At 37.9% G+C, this 22343-nt stretch overlaps 1 protein-coding gene across 5 annotated transcripts in view; it reads right to left on the reverse strand.

Annotated features, from left to right (window-relative positions):
* Dse (dermatan sulfate epimerase) overlaps positions 1-22343 on the reverse strand; it is a 66012-nt gene that overhangs the window by 26665 nt on the left and 17004 nt on the right. For all 5 annotated transcript variants that reach the window (XM_074076034.1, XM_020176018.2, XM_074076030.1 and 2 more), the window contains one exon: positions 12119-12587. In XM_074076034.1, the coding sequence (XP_073932135.1) occupies positions 12119-12534 (416 nt within the window). In that variant the 5' untranslated portion in view covers positions 12535-12587. The remainder of the gene's footprint in view (positions 1-12118; positions 12588-22343) is intronic.

The raw sequence follows: 22343 nt of genomic DNA on the forward strand, positions 1-22343 counted from the left end.
GTTTCTCACTGAATGACACCTAAAGCATGCAGTCAGCAACCTTCAGACTAAGGAAGCATGCAGGTCAAAGGGCCTTCCCATAAAGGGTTCTTCCATAAAGTGTGAAGAAAATAAAGGGATGTAAGGGAAACTCCAGATGAAGTAGTCTTAAAGACATTTTTAAAATGAACAAAGCTGGGTGCCAGTGGCTCACGTCAATAATGCTAGCTACTTGGGAGGCTGAAATTAGGAGGATTATGGCTGAAGGCCAGCCCTGGCAAATGGTTTGTGAGACTCCATCTCCAAAATGGAGTGGAGATATAGTTCAAGTCATGGAGTGCCTGCTTTGCAAGCATGAAGCCCTGAGTTCCAACCCCAGTTCCACCAAAAAAAAAAAGTACAAAGATGACTTTGGAGTGTAGCTCAGCAGTAGAGCAGTTGCCTAGCAGGGGCAAGGCCCTGAGTTCCATCTCCATCACCAAAGACTAAGGGAGATGGGGTGGGCAAAGATTAAAGCTAGATGTGGTGGTATATATCTTGCAGTCACAGCACTTGAGAGGCTGCAATGGAAGGATCACTTGAGCCCAGAAGTTTGAGACTAGCCTTAGTAATACAGCAAGATCCCAGCTAAAAAAAAAGAGCAAAGATTGATCCCTATGCAAGCACACTTGAACGAACAATAAAGAAACACAAGGGCATGATGACTGTGTAAATCAGGGTAATAGTTGTGTAGGGGTGAGGGGGGTAGGAAGGGCTGACTGGGTGAGGCCCCAATTTCTTCCCTATATTACAGCTGCCAGAGTGCTTAAAATACTTTATTAAGCAACTCACTTGTTTACTTGGTTATCTTTTCTTTTACAATGAAAAAGTTCACACACACACCCCCCTCCAATATGATCATGTCACCATCCTGTTAACCTTTTCAATGGCCTTATAGTGTGTAAAGAAAAAAAGAATCCAAGTTCCTTCACATGGTAGAGAAGGGCTTGCAAAATCTGGTTCTATACTCAAAACTGTTGGTCTCCTCCCTATATTAAATTCTCAGTTCCTCAAAAACACTGATTTCTTACCTCGTCAGGCCTTGTACATCAGTTACTTCTGCTTGGGACAGTCAAACATAGTTCCCTTCCCCTGTCACTTGGCTGATTCCTATTTTTCTTTAAGCCCCAGCTGGAAAACCTTCCCCCATGTGCCAGTGTTGAGTGAAGTATCCCTGGGTCTATACTTTGCCTGATCCAGGCATTAATATGTATTAGTTTATATCTTCTATAGACCAACAACCTAGGTAAGACAAATACATAACACACCCTCAAATTTTTGCATGCCCAATACTTAATAAAATGCCTAAAACAGAATACCTTAATGATAAACTTATATAAAATGAATCTCCTGTACACTTATTTATAAATGAAAATTGCCTATGTGGGCATCAACTTATAAAAAGGTAAAAATATAAACAAAGTAATAAAGATAAAAATAACACCTAATACTTACTTTACACCACACAGTACTCATTAACTCATCTAAGCCCCTAAACAATGCTATGCAGCAAATATCATATTTATCTCCAACTTACAGATAAAGATAAACAAGCTAAGATCACAGTTTGTAAATAGGATTAAAACACAGGCTGCCTGGCTCCACAGTCCTTGCCCTTAATTCCCAAAAACTCCTACTGTTTAACACCACTAGCCATTCATTTCAAAGATGAAATCAGGTAGCTTTAAAGTGAATAAAGTGAAAGTTCTGTTCTGGTTACCAGGCTGATAGCATGCATGGACATTATATACATGTAAGATGATGAACACCAAAATTTAGGATCAGGAAGAAGAGAACACCAAGAACACTTGAAAGGGAAGGTAACCAGAGATTCTTGGGTGAGCTTTACAGCGATGTCAATCTTGACATTCTTTCTATGGGCCTGAAATGGGCCAAAGGTACACAGGCTGGCAAACAAAAGGCTGAAACAGGCAGGTCTTCAGAGTGAAAGTAAGGCCAAATGTACACAAGCAGCCATGGGGTACAAGGCACCAAATTAGATTCAAAGTTGTGTCAGATTCAGAACTTCTGTTATTGGCTAGCCTAAACTCTCCTTCAAAATAAAAACCATTCATTCATTTAGTATAATTTACTAGTGTCTTTGTGGCAGGTATTCCATATTAGGCTCTCAGGACTCAAAGGTAAAATATGCAATAAGCTTATGGACCAGCAGGGAAGACTAACAAATAAACCAAGAATTACAAGGCAGGTGAAACACCCCATGAGAGTCCTGCATGGGTGCTTTGGAACATTTGAATCACATTATCAGGTTAGGGGCTGCATCTAGAAAACATGTATGTACTCCTGGGTTAGACAATCAGGTATGCAACCCAGTTATCACCACAAGCCAATATGTTGAATTAAGTAAACATAGTAATTGCTCAGATTTTGAGGGATGAGGGGCTAGAGGAAATGTAACAGAGGAAGGAGAAGTTAACTCAAATCATGAAGTCTGGATAGGCTTGGAGAGAAAGGTACAAAGACAGAGATGGATGAGTCTGGGATACCTGTAGGCAGAAGGACCAGGTCAGGGCTGGGCTGTATACTTATTACTGCCTAGACTCAGGACAGAGATGCCAGTGCAAGAAGTTCAAGTAGTTTCCTGGGGAAACTGCATGTCAATCTGTCAGTGAGAAGTTTTCACAAAATGCTTGAAAAAAAAAGTATTAGAAAATCTGTACACTCTGAAGGGGGACATGTTTTATGGTAAAAGTGACAACAGACTCATTTTTTATACCATTCAAAGACATTTTTCCTGAAGTACTAACTCTTCTGGTCTTGAGCACAACTTCCCACAGCAACTCTGAAAGCCCATGTTGATTTAAAAGGCAACAAATGACACTTAAAGGATAGAGCAAGTCACTCATCTCAGAGATAAGGTGACAGTGAATCTTAGAATCCAACAAACAGATCTTACTTAATTAATTCTGGATTTCTTTTCAATCATGTATGATTATAGCTGCAATAAAATACATTAAAGTTATTGTTAGAAAGAGGCATTAGTAGAACTACTTTAGCCTCACCTGCATTTGAAGTAGATGAGAGCAGCACAGAGGTCAAGTTAACTGAGCATCCTATGTAGTGTGACCATTCAACACACAATCATTCAGTCGCATTCTAACTAAGATGGACTCTGTTCTGCACACCTAACTTTGCTACTCCCTCAACTCCACTCCACATGCCTCCTCTTGCCATGGGCTGCTCACCTCCATTCTTGCCCCAAACCCATTTTTGTTTGTTTGTTTTGCGGTACTGGGCCATGACTTCAGGGCTTCATACTTATTAGATGCTCTACCACTGTATGCCACCTGCCAGCCTTTTTTGTGTTCCGGTTATTTTGGAAATAAGGTCTTGCTTTTTGCCCAGGCTGGCCTGGACTATAGTCCTCTTATTTCATGCTTCCTGCCGTCACTAGGATGACAGACACATGCCACCACACCTCCTGAACTCAGTCTCCCAAGTAGCTAGGATTACAGGTGTGAGCCACAGTTGCCTGACTCCAAGAATCCATTTGTAACAATGCTGGCTGGCAACAATCTGCTTATTAAATGACGTTCAAACAGGAATTTCCAATGCTCAGGTTCATAACAAATGTGCTTCTGTAAATGTTCAAGAATGTGGCCAATGTAAAAAGGTTTGTAGCCATCAATTATTTTATCCTTCTATTTCAAGGATGTGAAGCTGAATAAAAGGTGAGTTTTCTTTAGGTCACAGAATGAAAGGAAGAGACAATGACTATGGCAGAAAGAATGAGGGGAAAGGGTAAGAGAAAGGAAAAACATGAATGAGAGTGAGCCAGGGGAATTGGGGGCTGGGTTTTTGACAGCCCAGCATTTGTTTCCACCAGTACACTTTAATGGATTCCAGGTGCATTCTGGGCAAAGCCTCACAGCCTTCGTCACTGTAAGGTCATGAGAGGAAAACCTGATCTTTTTACTCACGGTGCTGAGGCTTCATGTGCTGGGGCCCAGCTACTTCCTCCCCGTTTTGAGTCTCAGCCTTAACTTGCAATTTAGAAAAGTGAAAAGCCTGAGAAACAGCTGCAAGGAATTGGATTTGGGGCCCAGAGGAAAACGCTGAGAAAGACAGGCCCATTCTTCATTTTGTATGTATATACAGCAATGAAACTGACTGGTTCCTTTCAATGTGTCAGAGACTTTTCTTTTTTGCTCTTTATTTTGCTATTTTATTCTGCAAATATACCCTCAGATAGCACCATCCAAAAGTCTGCAATTCTCAGGCAAGAACTTAATAGTCTGCTGCCGAAAAAAAAAACAATTACTTCTCTGTCCAAAAGTTCAACTATCTGTGTTTTTCCCTCACCAGTTCTCCTGACTTCCTGTAGCCAATTGGCTCCAATGCAAGAGTGAAGTAATTTCTTTCCTCTGTGATTTATTTTCTGTCTAATAAATAAGCAAAAATACTATAAAGGGAAAAAAAACTGATTCACAACAAATATTTCTCAAAAACACAACTTCAGTTACAGAGTAGGTAAAAGAAGTACAATGTACCAAAAAATTTTAACAGAATAAAATTGCATCTTCACACCTATTTCTGTGTAATTATAAACTTCCTAATAAAACTGTGTGACAAGCACACACTACTAAGAGCTTTACATGCATTATCTCATTCAGTCCTTGGAACAATCTTGCATGAGAGGAATCATCCACTTTACAAATGAAGAAAAGGTTTACAAAGGTTAAAGAATCTGCCGAAGGACACATGGCTAATTAAAATGGCAGAGACAACATGCAAGCATGGCCTAGATCTGCCTCCAAAGAGTACTATGTCAGGCCTATTCCCTGGCATTTACTATTTAAGAGAAAAGCCTGAAAAGCTACTACTACAAAGTACACTCTGGATAACTCTATGCCAGCAATTAAGGGTTGGCAAATCCTCTCTGTTACAATCCTATCTTCAATCTCCTTTAAATGCATCCATCTCACCATGATTAAGTGAAATCTGGTAAATTTAATACCATCTTTTGTAAGTGGACTTAAGATCTGTAGCATTTTCCAAAATTTGAGTGAGCCTTTTGTTTTGTTTGTATTTAAGCTCTGCTGAGGAGTATGACCTCAAATTCACAGCTGCCCATCTACCTAGCGCTTGGCTGAGAAGCACAATGTATAGGGGCCTGAGGATTTCTTTTTTTTCTTTTTTTTTTACAGATGCAAAATTCTACTGAAGGATTAAACTAGACTAGAAAAACAGTGGGTTGGACTAAATCATACACACATCTCCTCCATCTGCATCCCTCTCCCATTGCAGATTTTAGTGAAATTTGCTTGGGAGATCTTCCATTGAAGGATATATGCATACCAAAACCAGCATGGTCTCTATTCGTAGTCTAGTGAGGTGTAAAAAACAGCACAATGCAACTCAGCACACACATGCTGTAAGGATATTTATGAAAATGTTGAGGATTCTTTATGAAAACCCCAAAAGTTTCTTTGTGATACCTAGGCCAAGAGTGGTAGTTCTTTTACAGAGTAACTGACCTGTTTTTTTAATCTCATTTAATCTCATTGATTAAAACAGAGGGAGCCTACTTTCTTTGATGCTAAAAAACAAACACCCTCAGGGTACATATGTGAACCTCTCTGGGTGTATGCCATGCCATTGTCTTAGCTGTCTTATTTCTTGACCAGCCAATGTCACCAATCTTTTTTAATCCTCTTTTCTTTTTCAGCTGTTTTTAATTTGAATATTATATTTTGTTTCCTTAATTTGGTTGTGGGTGGGGGAAAAGGGGAGAAAGTATAGTAGAAACAAACACAAATAAGCAATTAAAAATAGATGTATATTATGAAAATTTGGGAAATATGTGCTGACTTCAAAAACTCATCCTAAAAACTTGTTTTTGAAAAATTCCCTTTTAAAATCTCTACTATTTTTCTACCTTAAAGTTTAAACTTTTGAAATAAAAAGAGAGAGAGAGAATCGATGGGGTATTTCATTTATTTTTAATACTTTTGTGTGTGTGTGTGTGTCTGTGTGTATGTGTTTAAACATGGATACAGAAAGTTAACTGTTTGTAAATGAAGACAGCTCCATGTGCTTACTGGAATACACGAAATCTGAGATAGTGACTAAGAGACATTATATAAAAAGTAAATTCACAGTTTCCATTATTACTAGCCCTAGATTTTATGATCTTAGCTCATAAGGTCTTGTAAACATGGTTGTATGTTCAGTTCTAATCAAGTTTTTACTTAACACAGTGCTGGATCTAAAAGGGGAAAATGGTTTAGTTAACAGAGTAAGGGCTGGGGGTGTGGTTCAAGTGGTACAGCTCCTACCCAGCAAGGGCCAGGCCCTTTGTTCAAACTCCAGTACTGTATAAATAAGTAAATAGAATAAAAACAAAGACATTATTGGTGATGTTGAAAATAATTTGTCAGCCAGGTGCCAGTGGCTCACGCCTATAATCCTAGCTACTCAGGAAGCAGAGATCAGGAGGATCTCGGTTCAATCCAGCCTGGACAAATAGTTCCAAGAGACCCTATTTCGATAAAATCCATCACAAAAAAGGGCCAGTAGAGTGCTCAAGAGGTGGGCCTAAGTTCAAACCCAGTACTGCAAAAAATAAGAGAGAGAGGAGGGAGAGGAGAGAGAAAAGAGAGAGGAGAGAGAGAGAGAATAATTTACCACTGTATTAGATTAAATATTACCTATGAAAATTTCATTTTCAGAACTAAATTAAGCACAAGCTTAAGTTACTCAGTTACTTTTACTGAAATGAAGAATGAGCAACAGAAGAAATGAGAAGGAAAAAGAGAGATCTTTCAGAAAGGGTGTGGTACTTCTGCAGAGGGAGAGGTAAGCACTCAGATAAGTCTCATCGCTCAACTATTTGAATGCTCAGAGACACACACAATTACAATGCATGTTGGTATGTTTCAATCACCACCATCATCATCTTTCAGACTCTCTTTCTACCTTGTTGTATTTTAGATGGAATCAGTACAATTATACATGTTTCCATTCAACTTTTCTTTTACAATGGCCCAAATTCTTAAGTGAATCTGTAGATGTGAACTTTTAAAGCTCCTTATTTTCTAAATACTCAATGAAATGAACCACATTAATAAATCTGAATGCATGCATAGCTCTTATGCACTCTTTTTAATACCTACCATTGTTACTATCCTCTGAGTCTTTTTCACGGGTGTTAGGGTAAAGAGTATATACATAAAGAAAAGGTCCAGGGGACCACCGCTGGAAGTTTTAATGGAACAAAGCCAATACAAAAACGTTATTAGTTAAACAGGTGTTCTACTTTTGAGAACAATTTAAATAATGATAAATCATCTCTGAACAAAAAGTATTTCCTTAGACCTTATGTATATCAGTCATAAACCAAACAGAGTCTAAATACTTGGTTAAAATAACAGTAGCAATAATTATCATAGCTGTCATTATTCTTTATTGAGGGTTTACTATGTGATGAGAACTATGTTGAGTTCTCATTGATTGTCTTAATCCTCCCAACAACCCAATGAGGGAGGTATGGCTGTAACTGCCACATTACACATCCAGACACTAATGCTCAAACTAAGAAAATTAATAAGAAGTAGCACAGCTGAAGAGTGCGGGAGCTGGGATTCAAATGCAGGCATTATGAATCCAGAGCTGATACTTTCCCACTGTGCTAGAGTGCAGCAGGACACAGCTGTTTCAGTAATTCATGAATGAAAAGCCCTTACTGAATGGTGTTGCACTCAATTCTAAACAGAAGAAATATTCCTAGCATAGTAACCACTGTTTGGATTCCTTATCCTGGGTACAAATGATAAAACCGCTGGGCCATTTCTTCATCTTTGAATCCCCAACACTAAGCATAGTTCATGACACAGAGTAGGTACTAGAAAAACGTGTGTGATCAGATGAGTAAGTGAATGAATGCAATTTGGTCTTCAGTTTTCAAAAGAGTAGAAACGCTCTTCAAGGAAAATGGAAAATATATTCAGTATGATAAAGCCATTGTAGGAAGATTTTTTAATTCCTTAATATTAATTATTAACCTCATAAATATGAGCAAGGTTTTTTTTCTGAAATGAAATACATTTGAACCATATACTAAGACAATGACAACACTTACAGCATACTTTTGTGTACATTGTGATGACACATGATTTAATTGAGCAATTTCAACAGAGGTAATTAAACTCTAAAAAAATTTAAGTTATCCAAAACTGATTATGTTCACCCACAAGCCTAAATGACTAGTCTACGAGTAGCTGGGAACAGGAGCAGCTCATGCCTGTAATCCCAGCTATTCAAGAGGTGGAGATCAGGAAGGCTGTGGTTCTAGACGAGCCTCTGCAAAGAAATTAGTAAGACCCTGACTCAACAAGCTGCCAATCCCAGCTATTAAGAGGCATAGGTAAGAAGATTTCAGTCTGAGGCCAGCCAGGGACAAAACCACGACACATCATCTGAAAAATAACTAAGGCAAAAAGGTGTTTGGGGTGTTGGTCAAGTGATAGAGTACCTTCCTAGTGAGTGCGAGGCCCTAAGTTAAAACTCCAGTGCTGCCCCCCACCCTCCAAAAAAAGTCTGAGTTGAATGTGGCTGTTTTTTAAAAGTTAAAATTTTAGTAAAATAATTAAAATACACAACCTAAAATGTTCAAGCAGCTCAGTTGTCTATTCCTAATCACTTATGCAACTAGAAAGCACATGTGAAGGCAAATCCTCAGTTTAACTGCCAGTTTCTTGGAAGTAAGAGAAAGAAGTCCACTGTTCAACTTAATAAAGTTGCCATTTGGCTTTTGGTTTCTGGATAATGGCAGATTTATACCAATTTTTATCAATATTGCCACAGATACAGTACTAGCCCTCTAGTAAATTCTATACCTCTCCAACAATCAATAAATCTGAACTGGCAGAAACTATGTGAAAATTAAAATTTTTATTTGAAGTTACCTATTTTCCTTTTTTATCAGAGAGGGTGTCTAATTCTAATGACAGTATTCACTCACTAATATTTATACATCTGAATGTTTTATAATAATAAAAATGCACTAGTCTTATACAACTCTCTTAATGCTTTTGTATTTGTGCTAAAAACAGCTCCATAAAAAAAGGCACTTTACAATCTGTTAGCCTTGTGAGATGAAATAGATGACTTTTTACAGTTAACTATCTCTCTGGGACATTTTCATCAATATATTAATACCAAGCCAAAATCCACTTATCTAGCTAAAACAAAAAGGACCTTTTAATTTTGTGCCCTTATAGAAAACAGTTTTTTCCTAAATAATCTAAACATGGTTGTCATTTTTCTGGGAGGGTGGGGGACTGGGATTTGAACTCAGAGTTTTATACTTACAAAGCAGGCACTCTACCATTTGAGACACACCTCCAGTCCATTTTGCTGTGGTTATTTTGGAGATGGGGTCTCACGAACTATTTGCCCAGGCTACACTCAAACCATGACCCCCCCAATCTCAGCCTCCTAAGTAGCTAGGATTATAGGCATGAGCTACCTGCACCTGGCTATGGTTGCCATTTTTAACGAACTGTTCACACAAATATCAAGTGAGTTGTTACATTTGATGATATAATCTTATAGTTCAAATATCAGCTAATTTTCATATGTTTTTCTATCTCATGATAAGGGATAAGATCAGTTATGCTGAATCCAAGTCAGAAACTATTACATATATGGCTAAGCTTTGTATTTATAACAAACCAAATAATAAAAGATTCTTTTCAGTCTAAAATATTATAAGCTTCAAAAAAGCTACAAATATTTAACAATTACCATAAAAAAATCAGCTCTGATATAGATTCAATGCCAACTCTTCCATAATCTTTATCACTAAGAAATTCCAAGGGCTGATGGAGTGGCTCAAGTGGTAGAGTGCCTGCCTAGCATGCATGAGACCCTGAGTTCAAACCCCAGTACTGCCAAAAAAGAAAAAGAAATTTCAAGGGCTGGGGGCTTGACTAAGTGGTAAAGCAACTACTGAGTTAAAACTTCAGTTAAAAAAAAAAAAGTCCAGATTTTATCAGAAGGCATGTGAATCATTCTTCTTTGCCTCTTTGCTGTGTATGATATAATTCATCACAGAACTAAATGCATTCACTAATTTTTCTAATCACTTAAAAATGAGCTCTCTCTAGTCCTATGACAATTGGCAGTTTACATAAATTTACAAGGATATTTCATTTAATTTGTAAATCTTTAGTGAAAGTGAACCATGAGTGTATATTAAAACAAAATTTAAATAAAGTATCTGTTAAATCCCTACTTCAGTCTATTCAACATGTATCTTTCTTGAAGCAGATAGAAGCATTAATTATAAACAAATTAAAATTAAGTCAATAAAAAGGAATAGGAAGGTTACTCTTGAATCATTAACTTCTCAAAGTAAACTATTCCATAATTAGAATTCTTCACACAATTGTACCATAACAATGGTCTTCTACAGTTTAAAGCAATCTGCTGGTTAAGAATCTTGTTTATACTTTGCTAGCTAATTGTATCACAATGACTTTAGTACCATATTGTCATAAAATGTAAATAAGTCTTAAAGGCTGAAATCTCTTGCTGGCAAAAAGTTTTAACCACTTGGGCAGGATGGGAGGATGGAAGTTGTCAATCAAAATCTAACATCAGCCAGGCACAGTAGCTTACAACTGTAATCCCAGCTACTCAAGCTGAGATTGGAAGGACTGAGGTTCAAGGTCAACCCAAGTGAAAAAGTTAGCAAGACCCCATCTCAATCAATAAAGCTGGTATGGTGGTCGTATACCACCATACCAGCTACATGGGTGGCAGAATTGTAGTCCAAGGGCAGCCCCAGGTAAAAACGTGAGACCCTATTAAAAAATAACTAAAGTGAAAGGACTGGGGGCATGGCTTGAGTAATAGAGCCCCCTACCTAACAGGTGTGAGGCCCTGAGTTTAAACCTGAGCACTGCCAAAGCCTAACACAAGATGATAGTAAGAATCACGCACCACGTAATGGTGTTCTGCTCAATGAAGGGCCACACATACAATGGTGGTGGTAGTCCCACTGGATAGTAATGGAGGTACATTGTAGCCATATCACTGTAGCACAATTCATTCCTTACCTCTGTGTTGGTGGTAGTGCTGATGTAAAGAAACTACAGTGTAGCCAGTCACATAAAAGTTTAGCAATATAATTATGTATAGTACTTAATTCTTGATGGTGAATCACTGCTACTGATTTATGTAGGTATGTATTTATTCATTTGGGGCAGTAGTAGGGTGTAAAGACAAAGCATTGTGCTTGTTAGGCAAGTTCTCTACCACTTCCACCACATTCCCTAGTCCTTTTTGCTTTAACTTATTTTTCAGATAGGGTTTGCTTTTGTCCAGAATGGCCTCAGACCTCGGTCCTCCTACCTCTACCTCCCACATAGCTGGAATTACTGGAGTGCACCACAAGACCTAGCCTCTTGATTTATGTATTATTACACTATGTTTTTTTCAATTGTCATTTTAGAGTACATGCTTTCTACTTCAAAAAAATTTTTTACTATAAAACAGTATGCTGTGTTATACCAGCAGCAACCTCACACATTACCTGTTTACCACATTCCTTCATTGCATTATTTTCTCCTGTGTTGTTTTGCTCATCATAGTCCCAGGAGTGATAGGCTATACCATACATAAATAGCATAGGTATACAACAGTTATACCACTTAGGCTGCATAAGTACACTCTTAAGATGCTTGCTCAATGACAAAATCACCTAATGATGCCTTTCCCAGTGCATCCCTATCATTAAGTGATTCATGACTATGTAGCATATTAAACAAGGGGAAAGGAATCTCAACATAAACTTGATACTGTTGACTCAAATCAGCGAATTATTTTTTTTCTTTGCTTAGGATGCACCTAAACACTTTCATTCTAACTTGAAACATGGAAGTTACTAGGTCTTTTGAAACTGGGCCATTCACAAACCACAGGCAACACAAATAATAATAAGTAAGCCCCTCCTCCCACACATACACATGAAAAAGTATGTGAAAAACTGGCTTCTGTAGCTGCATCTGACATGAGACTCATTTCTTTAAATTGCCAAGTTAATACAGTAAAAAAGAAAAAGACAAAAATCTACCAACTAGGCTGCGCTGCCATCCTCTCCATGTAGTCTTTGGCCATATCTCGAGCTTCGACATTCTCAGGATACAGCACACAGAACATTGCCAAGGCACCCAAGTTGTTTCCATAGATTTCATTCCAGCGAGCACTGTAGTCCTTAGGATCCCAGGGAGGGAGGTACTCCAAGGGGCTGGACAGCATGGTGTGCACAGCCTCAGTGAGCCGGGCTGCAATGTGCTCATGCGAGCCTGAGGCCCTGAGCTGGAGTTCTGCCACCTCTGCCTTGGAGAAGTACAGCATCGGGTGACTGTCATAGTTGGCATTGGTGAAAGGAATCATGACTTCTGGGTTGTTGTCGGTGATGTAGGCTGACACAAAGCAGAGCAAATATATGAAAAACACACTGGGAGCCCCCCGTGTGTGAGTCCTCATTGTGGCATCCGATCTCCAAATCTCCAAGGCAGCCAAACCATCTTCAAAAGATCCTATGTGAGATACAAAGAAGAGCATATGTCAGCTGAGGGAACGTGGGGTACATGGAAATGTGAGTAGGAAGGGACCTCCCTTAGGAGGGAAAGGACTAAATGTTAAACAGAAAAGTTTAAGAATTTTGATTTTTAAGATACAACAAAACTTTGAATTAGAAAGAAACGTACTAAAATATAGCAAGCTCTGATTTTATAGGATTAAACATATTATATCAGAATTGTATTATTAGGAAAGACACAACTTTGGACTTAGGGAAATAGCATATTTGTACAAGTAGGGAAATTAAAATCATCTTGCTATTTTCCTCACATATTATGCAGAAAGGTTTAGAACTTATGGGTTGTTTTTTTTTAGACATTAATACATAAACCACAATAACCAAAAGTTAGTGGTGAACTGTCGTCTGGGAATCTGAATAGACATTATGAAAAAATAGAAAATCTCGTACTTCTTAATCCAGTCTCCTCCACTCTAACTTCTCCCTTTTTCTTCACATTTTACATTCAAACTGAGGGTTAGGATCAATACATCTATAAGAATGTATGAATAATGCTAAATATTCTCTTCATATGAACAGAAAGTAGAGACAGAGAAAGAGAAATCATCTGCTAAGCAAGACCATAGTGAAGACCAAACATGGGACTGCTGGGACTAGAAACTGAAATGCCTTCATTCAGAAAATAAAATCTCTGAATTAAAAGGCTGAAATAACATGGGAGCATTTCCCCCTTATTATTTGAAACTACTGTCTACTTTTTCATTTTGAGTGTGGGAATTTGGTGTCACTCCATGTCAAATTTAAAACAAGCTCACATATTTTCTTAACTACTTCACTTTCTTAAAAGTCCTTTTTTCAATGGCAGATGTGTACACCGGTTATAAAAACATCTTTCAAATGTAGGAACACAAAAAAGAAGAAGAAGAAGAGGAAGAAAAGGAATAAAGAAAGAGAAAGAAAAAAAGAAAGAAACCCTCAGCCTAGTCTATGTCCCACATCTGGGATAAAGCAGGCATAAAAATCCCCCAGAGGAAAGTCAGGGAATTCTTAAAATTCTTAAGAGGGGAAAGGTTATAGAAAGCAGACCAGAAAAAGACAGTTTTATGTAAATAATGAACAGTGGTTTTCAATTATTAAAGAGAAAATAAAACGGTGAAAAATCAACCGCCCAAGCTGAACACAAACTATTTTTCCAAGGAAAAACTGCTTCATCACATTCAGAAGAAAGAAAAAGAAAAATTTAACACACTGAAGGTCAACCCACATGCTCAACTTGCTGAGTCCAATAGACAGGCAGATGGCATTGCGGTGGTTGCTGCCTTATTCTGGTAGACTTCCTATTCTTATATGTATTTTAGACTATAAATACATATGTGAAAACTCAGTGATAGTAGTTTTGCAAAACATTTCAGATTCAAGAGCAGAACTTCTGATGAATAAAATAGAGCCGTGCTAAAAAAAAACATATAAAATAGAAATAACTCTTGGACTCTGCCAGTATTATGTCTAGCACCCAAAGCTTCAAGGCGGCTGGCTGAATCCTTCAAGGTCAGAGATCCAGCCAAAAGAAATAGTCTTCTGAGGTTTTGCCTGACTGAGAAGGGAGTGGTCTGGCAAGGGAGAGAAGTGGCTGGGTCTGAAGTAATGTTCAGTCCCCTAGGGGATTGTTTCTTGCTCCTCTCAGAGAACAATACTGTTAACAACTTTTAAAGCCTGTACATGTATAAATCCCAAAAAGTCTGAGGTTGGATGTTGTCATCAATGTAATTAGCGTTGTAGGGATTCAGGCTCCCAGAGTGAGGACAGTTGGAAGATTCTTCTTTAATTGGTCCTACATGTATGTAATTAGAGTTCTCTCAACTCCTGGGTTTTTTTTTTTTTTAAATGTGGTGGGGGATGGGGGTGGGAGGAGCCCAATATATTAGGAAAAACATAAGAAGATATGTCCAGACCAGAATTTTTCCATCTCAGATTCTGTATAAACATTTGCTTTATTCTCTTTTTCTTCTTCCCCCACGCGTACAAGCCTCATACAGGCACAGAGTTACTGAGATAGTCAACTGCTCCAAAGACTCCCTCACACTGTGGGATGTACACACTCAACCTGATGAAACTCTCCCTGTGATCCCAACCCTTCCGCCACACCGCTTCCAGTTACATAGGACATGGCTGAGCATACTGGAACGAGAAGGGATGGCCCTGAAATTCAGAACCCCATAAAGATACTCTTTTGGAAATGATGCCATCTCAATGTGCCAAAATATTTTTGAAGGTTTCTTAGTTATTGCTTCAAATTCATGTGAGAGTGTCAGAGCAGAAAGGCTATGGGTTACTACATATTAATACTGTTGGAAGAACCATTTGGACCAATGCAGAACCTACAGAAATTCTGTACACACTCATCAGCAGAGACTGCCTAACGAGAAAAGACCCCAGCATTCACAGTGCCACAAACTGTATGTTGCCTTCCTATATCTCCATGTGGCCAGCCCCCCACTGTTCACCCAACTACTGATGCTTCGTTGATCCACAATTTCTACTGTGTCTGGCACATACTGCCATCTCACTCTTGACTGTCTGCTTGTCTACATGCCATACCTCACAGCAGGCAAGAACCACAGCTTCCTCTGTGCATTACGTCTGGTGTATAAAAGGCACACAAATGGTAGCTGAGAACTGAACTCATAGGAGTTGGTAGAGTAGATCTCTCGTGACTGACATGAGCAAGAAGAAATTGTTTCCCCATACTTTAAGCCAAGGAAAGTTGAAAGTTTTCCAGAAAAAAAAAAAGTCTGCCAGGACATTTTCTTGAGGTATTGGTGTGTAAAGTCAGGGCCTCACGCTTGCTAGGCAGGCACTCTCCTACTTGAGCTGTACCTCCAGCCTGGAGAAAATACTCTCGAAACTTAGAAACTTAAGTAATCTAAACACATTACTTTTTTTTTTTTTTATTAAACAAAGAAGAGGCTGGGTGTGTTGACACATGCCTGTAATCCCAACTACCTGGGAAGGGAGAGATAGAAGGATTGCGGTTCAAAGCCAATCCAGGCAAAAAAGCTCACAAGACCCCATCTGAAGAAAAATAAGCTGGATGTGATGGTTCACACCTATAATTCCAGGTATTCATATTCAGGAGGCAGAGGTAGGAAGATTGTGTTCTGAGGCTAGAGGGGGTTGGGGTGGGGTGGGAGACTATCTAAAAAATAAACTAAAGAAAAAAAGGCTGAAAGCATGGCTCAAGTGGTAGAGAGAACACTTTCCCAGCAAACAAGAGACCCTGAGTTCAAACCCTAGTACCACCAAAAAAAAAAAAAAAAGTGAAGGAGGGAAGGAAGAGTATAGGTAAGTCTAACCCAAACTTGCTTTAGGCTACTCACCCACAGAAACATCTAGTTGCCATCCATCACTTTAAATTAACCTAGAAAATTCTCCCCCCCCCACCATTTTCAGTCTTTGGATTTCCCTTGTGATCATCCACCCTAGGCACTCTGACTACATACCCTAAAAATGAAAGGAATGTTTCAAGATAATTTTAAGTGAAGTACGAATAGGCAGATTTTATGCTAATTTTATGGACTTCTTTTAAGGTGCATTAGGAAAAACTGTAATTATCATATCAAACCAAGATTACCTGAGGTTATAAAGTTTTTGTTTAAAATATATTGAAGTTTGAAAAGGAAGCAAATGAATGTGGCAAAAATTGATTGTGACACCTTAATGGCTAGTTTGAGAGATGCTGAAAATGTTCAGTGAAGCAATGCCCATCAATGGCTAATGGGCTTACCAGAAAGACCTTTCCCAAACCTCTTGCCTGCCAAGAACAACCTCTCTGTCTGTCTGTCAGTCTCTGCACCCTGCACCACCCCCCACCATCCCCTCAACACATGCTGCCTTGCAGGAGTAAGTCTGACCTTTTAGATGTCTACAGATGATCTAAGCTATTCACCCACAAGTTAACTATGTTTCATAAACAGCAGAGCACTGCCAGCTCCCTTAAATCTCTGGCCCAGTTCACGAACCTGGCATTTCAATATGACAACTAGCTGTACTTGGTAGCCAACTCTATTTACACACAGCTAACACAGAATTCAAGACTCAAGATGTTTCTGAAGGACCCACTTGAACATCATTCTCCCTGAAATTTTCTTCCCAATCTTCCTCTAATACACTAACTTTCATAATACCACATTCCTTCCATTCTTTTGTCTCGGAAAGTAAAACATTCCTAAGTTTTTACTTAGTCAATGGATATGGTGTAGTTAATTAAGAATCACTGTATTACTACAAGATAATTCAGGTATCAGTGTGATCATTTCTCTGCTTGTATGCCCAATATGTATCTGCAGTAGCCAAATGAATTATAATTATCTTAAGTACATTTTCACAGTACCACATTAAGTCCAAAATTATTCTGTTTTAATTCTGGTTCTAATAATCCACTGTAGCTAATACACAATTACTGACAAAGAAACTTTGTTTCTATGATCCTAAGTACTTTTTATATATTTGATCTTTTGCTTTACAGTAACAATGTGAAAATCAGTATTGCTTATTCCATAATAGAATACATTCCAGAAGCAGAACTAGAACCTAAATCCAAAACCAAGGTTCTTTCCTTTAGCCAAACTAACTTTTAAGAAAGTTCAACATTAGAAGTTCCATTTTTGCCATCTTTACACAAAGAAAGTACAGAAAGAGTACTCTAAGAAGGAAATAACTGCACACTAACATAGTACTTTGAGTTTAAAAAAAGATGTGGATTTCCAAATGGTCTGGGACTGTTTATATAATGAACCACATAGTAGTACAAAAAGTTCTTTCAATCCCCCAAGCTTTAGGATGTATAGAAAGTGTAAAGACTGAAGAGAAAAATGGCCCAGTAGAAAGTAAAACATGTCCCAAATTAAGATGGATTAAAAAGCCTCTTACATGCCAAATTAAAGGAGCACAAAATAATGACTGACAGTATGGAAGTTAGAGTTGGGCAGACATGAGTATAAATCCCACCTCTGCTGTCTGCTAGCTTTGATCAACTGACTTCCACTTTCAAAACCTCCATTCTGGTATCAGTAAAACAGTACCCACTTCACAAGGTTATTAAATATATGCTGATGCACTTATCTTAGAACCTGACATTAAAATAAAAGCTCAATAGATACTTTTAATAAATATGAAGTTTTCAGAAATGTATGGTTATATTAACCTATCCATACATATTTTATTTGAAAGCAACTGAATCCTCATATTTTATAGGTAAAAAGTGAGAATCAGAGATACTAACCAACCAGGCTGAAGCAAGATCACAATGTGCCTGATTCTTCAATGCATCATTCATAGTGAGTTCATCACTCACTGGAAAGCAAACATACGACCCTTAGTTTTGCCCCAAGGAAAAGAAGATTAAATAAACTATTACCTAACTTTGATTACTTCCCAAGGCCAGTAATTCTAGATGTACATAGGATAACTGCTTCTTACAGCATTCTTTTAAAAGAAAGGGTCAATACAGACCCTGCCTAGGATGCTATTCCGCACTAACACATTTAAATTATGGAAGGGGTACACAAATATTCAGAGGACATCTGTTACTACTGCCAGAGTTAAGGAGCTAACTCATCAACAATCCAGGATTTAGTATTGTCTCAGTCAACATCATTAGTATCTCAGCTGATAATTCAGGGGGATAAGATGCTACCTAAGCTTAGACACACATACAGACACACGCACGAATATGCTATATGCCAGCATGTCAGCATATCCATTTACAAGAAATACAGTTATCAAGCAGATTGGGAAAATTTTCTGGCTTCATAGGAAACCAACACAGGAAGTTAAATGATTAGATACTTGCCTGGCGAACAAGGAATAAACCAGAACAAAAACAATGGGAAGGGTGATGGGCTTGGGTCAAGATTAAGACTGTCTTCTTCCCTGTACTTGAAAGAAGGCTGCACTGCCAGCATCTACTACACATGACCTTTGGTCACTAAGCGTAGTTTTTAAAAAAGAATTGTACTAATTATTTAGAAAAGAAGAGTAGCACTATATCCAACAAACTCAGTCCAAGAGTCAGGTGCTCTAGTTTGCCCAACCCCGTGGATGGACCCAGTAGTTAGTTACAAGATTAAAACTGTTAAAAAATGTTCCACACTAGACCTGATGTGCCCCTATCCATGAAAGGGCTAAAATAGGCAGACCAGATAGCTGAAGTACCCCTGACATTACATCCTCTTCCCGGGAAGGCCAGATAGCTGAAACAACCCTGATGTTACATCCTCTTCCCTGGAAAATGCATATGCACTGCAGAAGTTAGTCCTGTGACCCTGTCTTGCTCATACTTCCGTTTAACTCAAAGTTCCCTCATTAGAGTGCTAATAAGGTTCTACGCAACCCATGATGGACAGCAGCGTAAGAGGGATGCATATTTCCTTCTCTGTTCCACTATGGGTTTTAGCCCTGGGAGAAACCTATCTCCAAATGCTTGGGTTGGGGGAACAGCTTGCAATGGTCTCACTTACATGTACTACTTTACACTGTTTCTACATATCTTAATTAATGTAATGTATGTATTTTAATTACGTAAATTTTTACTTTTCTACTTTAGTTTTATAAGCATAGTAAAATTTTTTAAATTTCTCAATATCAAAATAAAATCTTACATGTCTTTGGTAAATTTTTGTAGTGAAATAAATCTAACCTTACTCTTAAATATGTCAAATCCTAAGAAAAAATATGGTTTTAGGACTATATGATCATGCCCTAAAAATATGTTCTGATGTGTTAACTCAGATATAAAAGAAGAACTTAAAAACTGAGTGCTTTTAATCAAACTGAAAGTTCCTTTTACTGAAAGGACTTTTGTTTCCTTATTTAAGCTTAAAATGAAAAATACCTCCCTCAAAAATTTGTCATTTCCAAACAAAAATCCACAATATGAAATGATAGCATATAGAATACTCTAGAATTTCCACACATTCCTGGAGTAATTATAACCCAGAGCCTACACAGCAAAACCACGCTGTGGTAACAATGCTGTTTACTATCTTCATACAACAGCAGAGAAACTTTAAGTTAGGTTTTAAGTTAAGTGCAATTAATTCTGTGCAGTCAAAGAATATTTCTAAAATTGTTCCCCAGAAGGTTTTCATGCAGACACTACATTTTCTCATAATGTAACTTGAAGCCCACTTTCTTTCCTACACCAATGATAATTCAATAACTTCCTTATATGAGAAGAACAATTCACCTAAATTATGTTTAAAATGGCTAAAGACTTTCTGATGTTAAATCTCCCATTTATCACAGACCAACTGAGTGAATAGTTTGGTGGCCATCAAACTGTATGCACAGTTTAGTAGCAGAGATATGTCTGATACACACTACTGCAAAGAACTATTAAGATACAGCTTTTGGGCCAGGTTCTGTGACTCATGTCTAATTCCAGCTATTCAAAAGGCAGAAATTGGGAGAACTGCAGTTCTAGTTCCAGGTTAGTCAGGGCAAAAGTTCACAAGACCCCATCTCAACCAATAAAGTAGTGGCTTGTGCCTGTCATCCCAGCTATGCAGGAAGTGTAAATAGGAGGATGGTGGTCCAGGCCTACCTGGGCAGAGACAAGACAAGACCCTATCCCAAAAGTAACTAAAGCAAAAAGAGCTGGGGGTGTGACTCAACTGGTAGACCGCCTGCCTAGCAAGTTCAAGAGCAAGGCCCTGAGTTCAAACTCCAGTAACAGAAAAAAAAAAAAAAAAGAATCCAGCTTTTGAAAGAGTGATTAAAGACCAGGGCTGAGGTAGTTAGGTATACACAGTTATTGATAATACTACCAGGATACTTAATTTTGCTCATAAAAAGTGCTAAAAGAGGGGCTGAGGATATGGTTCAATGGCAGAGCACTTGGCTTGTATGCACAAGGTCCTGGGTTCAAACCCCATGCTCACACACACAAACAGCAGAAAGAGAAAATGAAACAGTTACTTTCTAAGAGAAGCTGTAGATAAAATCTACTTTATCTAGCATTATATTAATTGAACATCTTCTGACTGGTACTTTCTTATAATTTTAATCAATTTTCTTAATGATAGTTTATATTTCCACAATTTTTATTCGTATATGCAGAATACATTAATGTTGAATACAATTAAGTATATTGCTTTATCTGAATCTTTAAAGAGTAGTAATTAGTGCGTGTTGTGATTTTCAATGCACTGTTACCCAGAATTGGAATATCAATAATTATCAATGGATTCTACTATGCATTGATCAGTTATTAAACCCAGGAACTATGACAGGATTGATGACACAAAATGAACAAGAAAAACTATACCCTTGTCCTAAATAACTGTAGGATTAAGGAAATCAAAGAAATTGATGTTTCTATGGTTTTGCAAATCTACAGTATGTGTATTACTGTCTGGCAATAAAGATGACTAGGCATTCCCTCTTAGCCCAAAGCAATTTATTTAACCTACTCTTCCTGGCCACAGAAGAAAATTCGTAAGTATTTTTCAGTTTCTCTAAATGTGCAGCAACCACAAATTTTCTGGATGAGTCCAAAAGACCAGCTATGGCTTTCTCAGCAATGCTTTCACCATAAAAACACAATTTTGCAGCATTATTGGCTAAAATATAAAGCATGGAATAGAAGAAAAATAAAGACAATGAAGCTAACAGTTCAATTTCAACCTTATACAATTTCAAATAATAAACCATGAAATGCTTATGGAAACTAGAGTAGAATTTTTCTTCCTCCACAGATTCATGGAGGCAGACAGGCAAGGAGGTTAAGAAGGCTGGCTTGGCAATCAGAGGCTTCTTTCACCACTCTATGACTTTGGACAAACTCACTGTCTAAACTCATGTCTTCATCTAAAATAAGATTCAAATGCCATTTGATCTCACAGATGGGTTGGGAGATTAAATAACACCAACAAAGTGTTTACTACCTTATGGTAAGTGTTTTGAAAAGGCTAGTTATAATTCACTTCAGAACGTGATTAGTGGTTGAGGCCATAAATTACAGAAAACTTCTCGGGTTTGAATCCTAGAACTACCATACCCTTAGCTATGCTCCTGTTTCCTCCTCTGTAAAATGGATAAAATAATAGAACCTTCCTCACTGGGTTTTTCTGAAGTTTAAATTAGCCTATATGCTTAAACTCCAGAAATCATAGGGAAAACTCTAGAAAATATAGCCATAGGTAGTTATTTTCTGAATAGGGCTCCATCTGCCCAGAAGTAAGAGCAAGAATTGACAAATGGGACTGTATCAAATTAAAAGGTTTCTGCACATCAAAAGAAACAAACACCAGAACCAAGAGACAACTCACAGAATGGGAGAAAATCTTTGCCAGTTATTCAACAGATAAAGGATTAATATTCAGAATATATACAAAGAGCTCAAAAAACTAAACAACAAAAGAACAAATTATCCAATTAATAAATGGGCAAATGAACTGAACAGACAGTTCTCAGAACAAATACAAATGGCTGATAAATACATGAATATTCAACATCCTTAGCCATAAAGAAAATGCAAATTGAAACTACACTAAGATTCCATCTTACCCCAGTTAGCTTGGCAATCAAGAAAACAAATAACAACAAATGCTGATGAGGATGTGGGGGAAAGGAACCCCCATGCACAGTTGGTGAGAATGCAAACTAGTGTAACCACTATGGAAATCAGTATGGAGGTTCCTCAAAAAACTAAAACTAGACCTACTTTATGACCCTGCCATAGCACTCTTGTCTA

The sequence above is a fragment of the Castor canadensis genome, chromosome 1, assembly GCF_047511655.1.
Source record: "Castor canadensis chromosome 1, mCasCan1.hap1v2, whole genome shotgun sequence".
In the NCBI taxonomy this organism is placed as follows: Eukaryota; Metazoa; Chordata; class Mammalia; order Rodentia; family Castoridae; genus Castor; species Castor canadensis.